General features: G+C 41.8%; 1 protein-coding gene across 2 annotated transcripts in view; it reads right to left on the bottom strand.

The window, feature by feature from the left end:
* Positions 1-12,650, bottom strand: part of ANOS1 (anosmin 1) — a 152,372-nt gene that overhangs the window by 122,408 nt on the left and 17,314 nt on the right. For both annotated transcript variants that reach the window (XM_068395194.1, XM_068395193.1), the window contains exon 2: positions 1,025-1,072. In XM_068395194.1, the coding sequence (XP_068251295.1) occupies positions 1,025-1,072 (48 nt within the window). The remainder of the gene's footprint in view (positions 1-1,024; positions 1,073-12,650) is intronic.

Below are 12,650 nucleotides of genomic sequence, written 5' to 3'. Positions count from 1 at the left end.
CTGATAAAAGTGATCAACTTTGTTTTATTTTCCTGCAATGGAACAGTCAATAACAAATTGGTCCATTTCCAATCCCATTCATTTCAACAGAAACTAGATCAGTGAACCAGTAATCTCACTCTTTAAATGTAAAGAAGAAATTGTCATGTGTTAAAAATCAAGGGTTAGCACCAGCATTTAAAGAGGTGACATTATTAAAACAACGCAGAATAATGCTACTTGGATTTAATCCCACTTGCAGTAAAACCTTCACAGAATAAAGAATAAACATTGAAGTTAAAAAGTCTAAGTTATTGTAGAAACACATTTTCAGGAAGATTAGACTAGACAAAAATACTACCTTCACCATTTTCAGGTGAATTTCCAACAGATGCATATTCCATGACATTTACAAACAGTCAGCACTAGAGTGTGTAATTCCACTTTGACCCACCAAAGCTCTCAAATCATTGTTGCTTCTATCCAGGCACTATAGAAAGACTCTTGCACAGGAGAATCAGTTGACAATTAGCTCATCGACCCTCTAGGCTTTCAGGGTTAAAGTGCTAGGATGGGACAAGGCATCAGTAAGCAGAGCCACTGGGATTTGTATCAAGAATTTTTTCAAGAAATTCAGTGTCAGGCTAAAAATTAAATACCCAAACTGAATGAAATGTTGAATGTTGGCATACCTCAGTGCTGTTGGAGGAAAATTTTAAAGTGATTGACATTTTTACTTATGACCAAAAATACTGAAAGAACACAAATGATACACAAGATTTTTGCCAGTGTAAAGTTTGTTGGTAACCACAGAATTATGTTGGTTTAACCAAGCTTGATACTTATCCTCAAACATAATTCCTTTGTCCTGAAAGAGTGAATCACATGGTTTTAATTTTGGATATTTTACTATAGGTTGAGGTTTCCAAATAAAATATAAACAGATGCTTCTGAAGACAGGCTACGATGAAAAGCACTTAATCTAGAGACATGAGATTGAAAGCAATTAGGTAATTTAAATGAGAGGGGAAAAAAAAGGACATACCTTTGAACATTGTTTATGATTCTGGCACCAAGCAAGTGACCCATTGTTCTGAAAGACAACAAAAAAATACATGAATATTAATATTTCTTTAAGACTAGACATGATCACCTTAACAGGTTTAAACAGAATTCACCTTCCAGTTCTGCTTAGAGAATGATGTTGTGTCACAACATTAGTAACAATCCTGACTCCAAGTCCCTTGTGTCAAGTAAAAAGCTCAGCAAGCGTGAAGTGACCAGTTAGGAAAGCATTTCATCAAGAAAGGCTGGTGGAAAACTGACTGAAGTCAACTTTTAGCCCATCTCTGTAAACACTTACTATCTAGACTTGCTAGGAAGCAAATGGAGGTAACACTTGAATTTAAGAAATGGATAGGGATTGGTAGTGATTCATGAACAGAAAGCCCATTAGTGACATATTGCACAATACTTAAATTATCAAGGAAAGATAATGAATGGCCTTGAAGTAAACGGAAAATTCAATTAAATGCTACACGAGTTTATCAAAAGTCAATCATGCCAGTTTTATATTACATTTTTGATAATAAAGTGCATTTCCCAGATTAGGAAACACTGAAACTGTCATTTGTCTTGACTGCAGTAAAACAACCAATACAGTATCACATGCAAAATAATAATTTAAGCTAAAGGAAAAGAGAGCATGATGAGAACAGAAAGATAAATATGAAACTGGCACAGGGACAAACAGCAACCTGCTGTTCAACTAGAGGAGCTTCTGAAGGGTCAACAATGGAAACAATATTTCCCAGTAAAAAACCACAGCTCACGAACCAGAAGAGTATGTCTGCTGGGTTAACAGATGAGACAAAAGATTGATTCGCTTTCTGTATAGTGGAAGATCAAAACAACACCAGGAAGATCTGAGTGAATCTGTGGACTGAACATGAGAAATGGGTAAAACTTTGCAACACAGAGTGCACGTTCATGCACTTAGGAACTTATATGTATACATTTCTTCCATATTTTATAAGTTCATACACTAAAAATAGAACAGAAGATGATGCGGGTTAATTTGTTGTTTACAATCTGACTACAATAGTCAGTCTATGAGGAAGTAATAGGATATCCTTTCAAAGGAATTAGGCAAGGTATTTCCTCAGGGATGAATTAATGTGATTGTACTATGCCTCCACCTTTGGCACTGACTATAGATCTGGAAATCAGTCTCCACGGAAGAGGAATTCATGTAGGCCAGAATGCAATGGCCTAGCGGGACCTACACTTTCTTCTTTTTTTTTCTTTTTGTTTTTTTTTGTTTGTTTGTTTTAATAAGGTGAGATGCAAATAATGGAATAATATATATAAATAACTTTTTATGTATAAAATCACACAGATGAAGCCAAAATTATTCTCTGGATGTACAACAATTCAGAAGCAGAAATAGATACATCAGCGTGCATTGGAATCAAGCCAACTAGACCAGTTTCTCAAAAGAGCAGTACTCTCTTCTGATCTCAGCAAAGCTTATCAGTTTGAATACAGCACTGTATCAGTTTGATACTGTGCTATCACAGCTATATGGCCTGTGCTTTGAAGCTGGATCCCTCTTAGCGAATGTTTGAGGAGAGTGTGTTTGTGCATGTCTTCATACAGGTATGTGGCCACATCTTCACACAAGCTCCGAAGATGTGGCCAGCAAGTCAAGGGAAAGGATCGTCTCCCTCTACTCCACTCTCATGAGATCCCACCTGGAGTACTGTATTCAGCTCTGGTGTCCCCAGTACAAGGCAGACATACACCTGTTAGAGTGGGTCAAGAGGGGGGGGCCGTGAGAATTGTCAGAGGGCTGGAACACCTCTCCTATGAGGAAAGGCTGAGAGAGCTGGGGTTGTTCAGCCTGGAGAAGAGAAAGATCCTGGATGACCTTATTGCAGCACTTCAATATATAAAGGGAACTTATAAGAAAGACTGAGAAAGACTTTTTACCAAGGCCTGTAGTGACAGGACAAGGGGCAGCAGTTTTAAACTGAAAGAGGGTAGGTTTAAATTGGACATAAGGAAGAAGTTGTTTACAATAAGGGCGGTGAGACACAGGAACAGGTTGCCCAGAGAAGTGGTGGATGCCCCATCATTTGAAGTGTTCAAAGTCAGGTTGGACAAGGGCTTTGAGCAACCTGGGGGCAGAGCTGTTGGAGAGCAGCGTAGGGGAAAGGGACCTGGGGGTCCTAGTGGACAGCAGGATGACCATGAGCCAGCAGTGTGCCCTTGTGGCCAAGAAGGCCAATGGCATCCTGGGGTGTATTAGAAGGGGTGTGGTCAGCAGGTCGAGAGAGGTTCTACTCCCCCTCTACTCTGCCCTGGTGAGGCCGCATCTGGAGTATTGTGTCCAGTTCTGGGCCCCTCAGTTCAAGAAGGACAGGGAACTGCTAGAGAGAGTCCAGCGCAGAGCCACGAAGATGATTAAGGGAGTGGAACATCTCCCTTATGAGGAGAGGCTGAGGGAGCTGGGTCTCTTTAGCTTGGAGAAGAGGAGACTGAGGGGTGACCTCATTAATGTTTATAAATATGTAAAGGGCAAGTGTCAAGAGGATGGAGCCAGGCTCTTCTCAGTGACATCCCTTGACAGGACAAGGGGCAATGGGTGCAAGCTGGAACACAGGAGGTTCCGCATAAATATGAGGAAAAACTTCTTTATGGTGAGGGTGACCGAACACTGGAACAGGCTGCCCAGAGAGGTTGTGGAGTCTCCTTCTCTGGAGACATTCAAAACCCGCCTGGACGCGTTCCTGTGTGATATGGTCTAGGCAATCCTGCCCCGGCAGGGGGATTGGACTAGATGATCTTTCGAGGTCCCTTCCAATCCCTAACATTCTGTGATTCTGTGATTCTGTGAAAGGTGTCCCTTCCCAGGGCAGAGGGGTTGGACTAGATGACCTTTAAAGGTCTGTTTCAACCCAAACCATTCTGTAATTCTCTGACTGTGAAGACAGTTCAAGTCATACACACAAAATGATTGAAGTTGGAAGGGACCTCTGGAGGTCATCTCGTCCAACTCTCCTGATCAAGCAGGGCCACATACAACCAGTTGCCCAGGACCATGTCCAGGTGGCTTCTGAATATCTCCAAGTTGGGAGACTCCACAACCTCTCTGGACAACCTGTGCCAGTGCTCAGTCACCCTCACAGTAAAAATGTTTCATCATGCTCAAAAGGGAATCTCACGAGTTTCATTTTGTGCCCACTGCCTCTGGTCCTGTCACTGGGCATCACTGAAAAGAGTCTGGCTCCATCTCCTTTGTACCCTCCCGTCAGGTATTTATACACACCAATGAGATTCCCCCCTCAGCCTTCTCTTCCATAGGCTAAATGGTCTTGGCTCTCTCAGCCTTTCTTCAGAGGAGAGATGATCCAGTTCCCTCACCATCTTCATGGCCCTTCACTGGACTCTCTCCAGTATGTCCTTCTCTCTCTTATATTGAAGAGCCCCAGAACTGGACACAGTACTCCAGGTGTGGCCTCACCAGTGCTGAACAGAGAGGAAGGATTATCTTCTTTGAGCTACTGGAAATATTTTGCCTAATGCAGACCAGGATACCATTAGCCTTCTTTGCTGCAAGAGCACTTTGCTGGAACATGTTCAACTCTGTGTCCATCAGGACACCCAGGACTTTCTGCAAAGTTGCTTCCCAGGTGGGTGGCCCTCAGCATATATATTCATGCATGGGGTTGTTCCTCCCCAGGGGGAGACTTTGCACTTTCCCTTGTTGAACTTCATGAGGTTCCTGCCAGCCCATTTCTCCAGCCTTCAAGGGTTCTCTCGACTGCAACGTGACCCTCTGGCATATCAGCCACTCCTCCTGGTTTTGTGTCTTCAGCAAACTTGCCAAGAGTACACTCTGCCCCATCAACCAGGTCATTAATGACAATGTAAACCAGGACTGGACCCAGTATTGGCCTCTGGGGCACACCACTAGTCAGTGGCCTCCAACAAGACTTTGCAACGCTGATCACCACCTTCTGGGCCTGGCCATTCAGTCAGTTTTCAACCCACCTCACTGTCTGTTCATCCAGCCCACACATCAACAGCTTGTCTGTAAGAATCTTACAGGAGACAGTGTCAAAAGCCTTACTGTAGTCCAAGTAGACAACAATCACTACTCTCCCCTCATCTACCAGGCCAGTCACTTCATCATAGAAGTTTTTGGCATTAGCTGCTCCATCATCTCCCCAGTAATTGAGGTGAAGCTGCCCAGTCTGTAGTTCTCTGGGTCCTCATTCTTTCCCTTCCTGAAGATAGGAGTCACATCTGCTTTCCTTCAGTCTTTGGGCACTTCTCCCAATGACCATGATTGATCAAAGATTATCGAGAGTGGCCTTGCAGTGACAACTGCCAGCTCCCTCAGCACTCGTGGGTGCATCTCATCAGGGCCCATGGACTTATTCAAGTCCAGTTTGCTTACATATTCCCTGACCTCATCCTCTTCCAACAAGGGTACATCTTCTTGCTCCAGCCTTTCCCCCGGCCTCTGAGACCTGGCACTCCTGAAGGCTGGTCTTGCTAGTAAAGTCTGAGGTGAAGAATGTATTCAGTACTTCACCCTTTTCCATGTTTGATATAACCAGGTCCCCCGTCTCTTTGAGCAATGAATTTCCCCATTCTTCCTTTTGTCACTTATGTACTTACAGAAGCCCTTCTTGTTATCTTTGATGTCCCTGGCCAAATTCAATTCCATTTGGGCTTTAGCTTTCCTACCTTCATCCCTGGATGCTTGGACAATATTTCTGTAGTACATCCAGTTTACCGGTCCTTGCTTCCACACTCTGTATGCTTCCTTTTTGTGTTTGAATATTGCTAGGAGCTCCTTGTTCATCCATGCAGGCCTCCTGGCATTTTTGCCTGACTTCCTATTCATCAGAATGAACTGCTCTTGAGCTTGGAGGAAGTGATCCTTGAACTTTAATCAGCTTTCTCGGGCCCCTCTTCCCCCCAAGGCCTTATCCCACGGGACTCTTCCAAGCAGATCTTTGAAGAGGGCAAAGTCTGCTGTCCTGAAATTGTTTCAAAAAAATCTTTCTAGCTGGCATGGGAGTTTGGCCCCAACACAAAAAAAATAACAAAAAGAACCAGAATCCCTTTTTTTTCAAGATGCTGTACACCAAAAGGACCAGAAAGCACAGCAAGTAAAATGACAGAAACAGCGTATATTTTGACTCACATGTTCTCATCAGATAGTTTGTGGAAACAAAGAACATAAGTCTGCTTTTTAGCTAAACACAAGTTATTCTAACAATATCAACAGCTAAGCACACTCTCCTGTGCACTGATGGACCAACTGAACTAAAAAAAAAAAAAAACCACAGCAGAGATTTATCTACTCCAAGATCAGTAGGAGAAACAAATTTTTGGTTAGTTCAGCCATCTGAGGGCATGTCCTTTCTGTACTTAGAGATGAGCACAGCTCACTAAGATGGTTCCATAAAAATGCCAGTGGCGAGTCACTTCCAAGTACAATTCAGAATCACCTTCCAATTTTTCCTTAAGCTTCTGTTAGCAGGGAAGACAAAAAGATGGAGGATAAGGTAATTAGTCTACAAACTTGGATGTTTCAGCCATGACAGATAAATCACTGCCTTCTCCATTTTGAGCATTAAGCATATTTTTAATCTGATACGATGCAAAGACAAGTCTGTAACACAGATTTGAATCAGACACATTGGGAAGTTCAGGAACTGAAATTAAAGCATTGAACTTGCATGTTACTCTTGTACCTTAAGAATCAAACTAATGCAAATTATATTTATGCTTTCACCTCAACTTTTAATCTGAATTTCAGAAACATTTCTATATGCTTTTTCCATATGAGCGGTAATGTTAAAAATATCTGTCTGTATTACCTAAGGAACTCTGGGGATGATAAATGTAAAGATGTACCCACTCCTTTCCACTTGTAAGCTTATTTAGGAACAATTTAAAAATTTTAGTTCATGCAATTTAATTTCAATATTTTATAAACACTTATTTTGTCTTATCTTCCCAGTAGGTTAAAATGCAATCATTATTTGATTTTATAATACCATTTTTATCTACCATTGCTGTAGAATTTAGCTAAAACTGAGATTTGCTAGCATAAGAATAGCTAACTATGAGCAGCATGTCAGGTCCAACCCCTTCAAAAAGAGAGAGACATAAATAGAAGAAATAAAACTTTAGAGCAGCCGTAAATAACATATGCTAGTGGGAATACTTTAGTATTACTCTCTATGCTGTATGAGGATTTATTATTTCCATTTACAGATCTAGCCAGCAGTAATGTTAAAACAATATTTTATGTGCTACTTTGAATTTATCCCCCCTTTCTTCTTCATATAAAATGTGACAGAGGTAGCTGATTGCAATAACAGATTAGTAGCAGCTCACCACTTTGTTTCAGTTATGCTGCTGCTTTCCACTGAACTAGAAAAAGCACTCCTGCTTTTGAATTATATCTGTTACTTGAGACAATAATGCCATAAGTGTCCAGATGTGTGGCTCTCCTACTTCATAATTTCAATGTCTACAAATGTTTTCATTTTTCTACTGAAAACTACTTTTTAATTCAAGTGGTAATAATTTAATTTTTTAAAAAAGTAAGTTTAGCAATACGTAAAAGTGTTGTTTAGCAACTTCAACTTCATACAAACTAACATGATAGGAATGATTGTTCATTGTACAAGGTGAAAGAGCAAATTCTACAGGCTTCCTACAGGGTATTAAAGGAAGCAGGAATGCTAAATGAACACTCTTCTCCACTCTGCATCTTTGCAAATGTTTAATCTAAGTTACACCAATGTTAAGCTGTGATTTCTTTTTTCTGCTTTTAGTCTTCTATACCTGGCTGAAACTGTAATTTCAAACTATCAGAAATTTGTGTTTTATCTGTAGCATTTTATATGCTCCCAGATTACAACCTCAGTTCCCTCACATCTGTTTTTCTTCAAATCCAATCCTGATCTGACTTATGCCAATGAGCGTTTTGACTCTGTCTTTAGTGGTGGCTTAACTCTGCTGCGCAGAAATGGCCTCGAGAAAGAGTTAAATAACCACCTTTTCTGCCCATCTATAAGCCTTTCACCAGTGTACCTTCAGGGCAACCTTAAAGTATATTAATCTGTACACCAAAGAGAGGAAACTGTGCTCAATGGGGCAAACTCCAAACGTTCTATCTTCCCAGCACTGACATGTCATATGAAAGATGTCAGGCAGACAAGACTAAAACCGTCTCCAACATCACATAGTAGATGAGACAACAGGAACTCAGGCCAGTGCCTGAGCCCCACACACTTTCAGTCTGCCAGAAAGGAAACTGTAGACAAACAGAATCAGACCTTTAAAGACCAGAACTTTGACATGTATAAGGCAAGAGTTTACAAAAGCAAAGACTGGGGGGGCGGGGAGGAAAGAAAAAAAAAGACAATCAGACTAATATTACAAAATTTATCATTCAAATTTTTCATGAAAATACAAGCCACAAGTATTTTCAATAAAACTGATAAATTGGCATCTTTAATCTGTCTTACTAGGCTTCATTTCAGCAAGTATATGTGCACACTTGCTTTCCTCTGGTAAACCACAAATGTCCTTGGGCCTAAACAGTTAACACAGAAGCACCTGTGTTCTGTGTCCCCTTATGCCTTGAAAAGAGAAAAGTTGCGCAGCACCTCTTGTAAGAAAAAAATGCATGTAGAGAGGCAATAAAGAATCAGTCTTCATCTATCTACAGTGTGCCCCAGGGAAAAAAATTAATAGCCTTCACAAGCAAGCAAAAAATTGCCTTTCATCACAGCAACAGCAAAAAACCTGACTTCCCTTCATTTGCATCTCTGTCGATAATTATGTTAGGAGATACAACCCTTCTTTTGAAATGCCAGAGATCAGGTGTAAAAAATGAACTAGACATTTAATTTCCTATGACAATACCTGTATACCTATTATCAGTTTTGGAAGTCTTTTCTCCCCTGCCCAATCTTCAATTCATTTTTGAGTGAAACCGCTGTCTCTCAGAATTGGCCTCTCCTGACATAGAAATAATCCCTTCAAATAACAGTACCCACTGACATGAAACAGAGCATTTGAGTAAACAAATCAATAGCTCCTGAAATGATTAATTTAAAGAGACAGGTTCCCAACACTTTCCTTAACCTTTCAAAAATATCAATAGAATGAAATTATTCATGTTTCACCTTGATGGGTCCCATGGCTGGACAGAGGGGCTGAGGCTCTCTTGGGACAGGCTGTCCCTCCCTCTGAGTCCTTAATCTGGGCTCCCATCTGCCATCAGGACTCTCTGCTCCCCTGGCCTTGTAGAGGTGGCCCTGTGATGGGCTGATGGCTCCTGTGGTAGGCCTGGGAGCAGCCAGGAAGGGTGTGATTTGGGATTCCCCATCTGTCATCACCTCTCTGAGCTCTTTCATGGGTGTGTAGATGAGCTTTTATCACACAACCTAACAGTTCATACCTAAATATTTTACAGCAGTCATAGAGAACAGAACCAAATTCTAGATAGCCCAACATCACGCATTCAAGAATGATAAAAAACGGTTACTGAAGTAAAAGTATAAGAACTGGATGAGCAACTAAGGGCTTATTACATATTTTTGGTCTTTCTTGTTACTTTTCTCTGTAATTTCCCTACTTCTACTATACTTTTTTAAGATGGAAGGACAGCAACAGCATGCAATGTTCAAAATTGACCATGGCATAATTTAAACAGTATCATAATATCTTCAATTTTTTTCACTGTTGTTTTTCAAAAATCCTTAACTTTCAGTTTGTAGTTTTGATTCCTCCAGAGAAGTTAGCTGATATTTTCACCTTTGTCATATGTTTCAATGTTGTGTGTGTGCAGGTGTCAGGGCCCTGAAGACATAAGTAGGCCTTAACAGCCCTGGCCTGCCTCACCGGGGGTCTCGACCCCCACCTCCTGCCCATGGGCCCAGAAGTCCCATTTCAGCCTGGCTGGGGCCATCAGTCCTTCTGTGAGCTATGCTGTAGCTGTGGCGCTTCTGGCTCTGCCTCCTCGATGGACATCTCACCTATGCTGTAGGCAGCTCATCTCCTGGGGATACCCTGTAGCTTGTCTCTGGCCCCATCTCACGGCTGAACCTGGGACCCCTCGCTGAGGCCTCATCTCCAGACCTGTCTCTGGCCTTGTCTCCTTTTAGAATAGAGCAGATTACTGCAGTTGGAAGGACCTACAAAGATCATCTAGTCCAACTGCCTGACAACTCAGGGCTGACCAGAAGTTAAAGCAGGTTGTTAAGGGCATTGTCGGAATGCCTCTTAAACAGTGACAGCCTTGGGGCATCGACCACCTCTCTAGGAAGCCTGTTCCAGTGTTTGACCTCCCTCTCGGTTAAAGAAATGCTTCCTGATGTCCAGTCTCAACCTTCCCTGATGCAGCTTTGAGCCATTCCCACACATCCTGTCACTGGTACCAGGGAGAAGAGCTCAGCACCTCCCTCTCCACTTCCCCTCCTCAGGAAGCTGTAGAGAGCAATGAGGTCACCCCTTAGCCTCCTTTTCTCCAAACTAGACAAGCCCAAAGTCCTCAGCTGCTCCTCATAGGACATTCCTTCCAGCCCTTCCACCAGCTTTGTTGCCCTCCTCTGGACTCATTCAAGGACCTTCACATCCTTCTTAAATTGTGGGGCTCAGGAATGCACACAGTACTAAAGGTGAGGCTGCACCAATACTGAATACAGCAGAATAATCACCTCTTTTGACCGGCTGGTTATGCTGTGTTTGATGCACCCCAGGATGTGGTTTGCCCTCTTGGCTGCCAGGGCACACTGCTGACTCCTACTGAGTCTGCTGTCGACCAGCACCCCCAGAACCCTTTCTGCAGGGCTGCTCTCCAGCCGCTCCTCTCCCCATTTATACATGTGCCTGGCATTACTCTGTCCTAGGTGCAGAATTCGGCATTTTGACTTGTTAAATTTCATCCCATTAATCATAGCTCAATGCTCCAATCTATGTAGATCCCTCTGCAAGGCCTCTTGTCCTTTGAGAGATTCAACAGCACCTCCCAGTTTGGTATCACCAGAAAACTTGCTCATGGTGCATTCAACTCTTGCATTCCGTTCATTGATAAATATATTGAGCAGAACTGGCCCTAGGATTGAACCCTGAGGAACACTACTGGTGACAGGTTGCCGGACAGATATAGCCCAACTCACTACAACCCTCTGAGTCCTGCCTTTCACCAGTGCACCGTGAACCTGCTCATCCCACACTTGCCCCTCGCTGCCCCTGACCCTAGCTCCTCGCTTGCTGTGCCTGGGGCTGTTGATGACCCTGTTACCAGCACCCAGCTCTGCCCGCCCTGTGGGGCTGCTCCTGTCAGAGTGGCCACAGCCTGCAATGGGGTCACTCTTGGCCCCTGGCTCCCTATCCCCTGGAATCAGCCAGTCCTTGCTGATTCTGACAGCCGGAGACTGTGCTTTGGGGTCTATAATAACATCTTCATTTTTCCTCATGTATAAGAAATGTCCTTAGACTTTGCTCTAGTTAACAAAAGCACAAAGCAAAATTTCAACAACAAAACCAAATAAAGATCACCCAAAACAGGCAAAACAAGAAAACATACAAAACCTACCAAACAAACAAAAAAATCACTGCATATGGCTCTAATGTGAGAAAAGGTAAGAGAACAAACAGTACTTAGCAGATAGTAGTCATATTGTTTGATGTATTACCATTAGATGCTTGGGTAACTTTATGATGAGTGCGTTATATAAAAACTTATGTAGAAATATAGCATTAAGCTTAACTACATACATATATTTCCTCTGCCATCTTACAAGTACATACAACTCTTTTTATTCAAAAAAAATTAACTGAGCAACAGCATTCTGAAAGAAGAAACTGAAGGGAAGAACGCATTTTGGAACATACACGTGGAGTTCCTCTGTTACTGTAACTAGCCACTGTGATCTCTCACAGCTAAATCAAGTGTACATCCTCCCTAGTAGAAGCTCTTTCTATACCACAGATGTTTAAACTGTAGAAAAGCAAATGTTGGTTATTGGTTAACCCAAAGTAATTAAGTTAAAGAGGTGACTGAATGTAAGAAATAGTTATAAAACTGATCAGCTTAACAATTCATTCTGGTGACATAACTGCAGTTTGTAAATATAAACCAAAATTAAAATGTCATGGGTAACAGCTTGACTAACACTGCAGTCTAATTTTAAACATCTGGATTTAACACCAGAAAATGTGTACCACAAATAATTTTTAGAAATTCTTAGTCAGGTTTTCTTTTGGATTTACCCTAATGCTGCCATCACGTGTAATGTGCTAACTCCTGTCACAATGGTATGGTGGATCCTTCTGTAGATGAATGGGTACAAATAGAACTGTATTGACCTAAACCTTGCATTGGTACTTCCTAAATGATTCATGCAAAGTCATCTTCAACCTTCGTTTCTATTACAGACTGTTTTCATTAGAGTTTACACTGAAATATTTAAAGCCACAACTTTACATGCATCAAAATGAAAACATAGAAAAAACATTAAGATCAGAGTAATTACAAAAGAAATTACGTAAAATCAGCAACCATCACCTAGATTGTGAGACACAACAGTATTTGTTCTCTGGCTGTCATCATTAAGGTTCCTAGAAAG

Source organism: Nyctibius grandis, chromosome 2 (genome assembly GCF_013368605.1).
Source record: "Nyctibius grandis isolate bNycGra1 chromosome 2, bNycGra1.pri, whole genome shotgun sequence".
In the NCBI taxonomy this organism is placed as follows: domain Eukaryota; kingdom Metazoa; phylum Chordata; class Aves; order Nyctibiiformes; family Nyctibiidae; genus Nyctibius; species Nyctibius grandis.
Note: the sequence above shows the minus strand (reverse complement) of the source record. Positions and strands in the feature narration are given on the sequence as shown.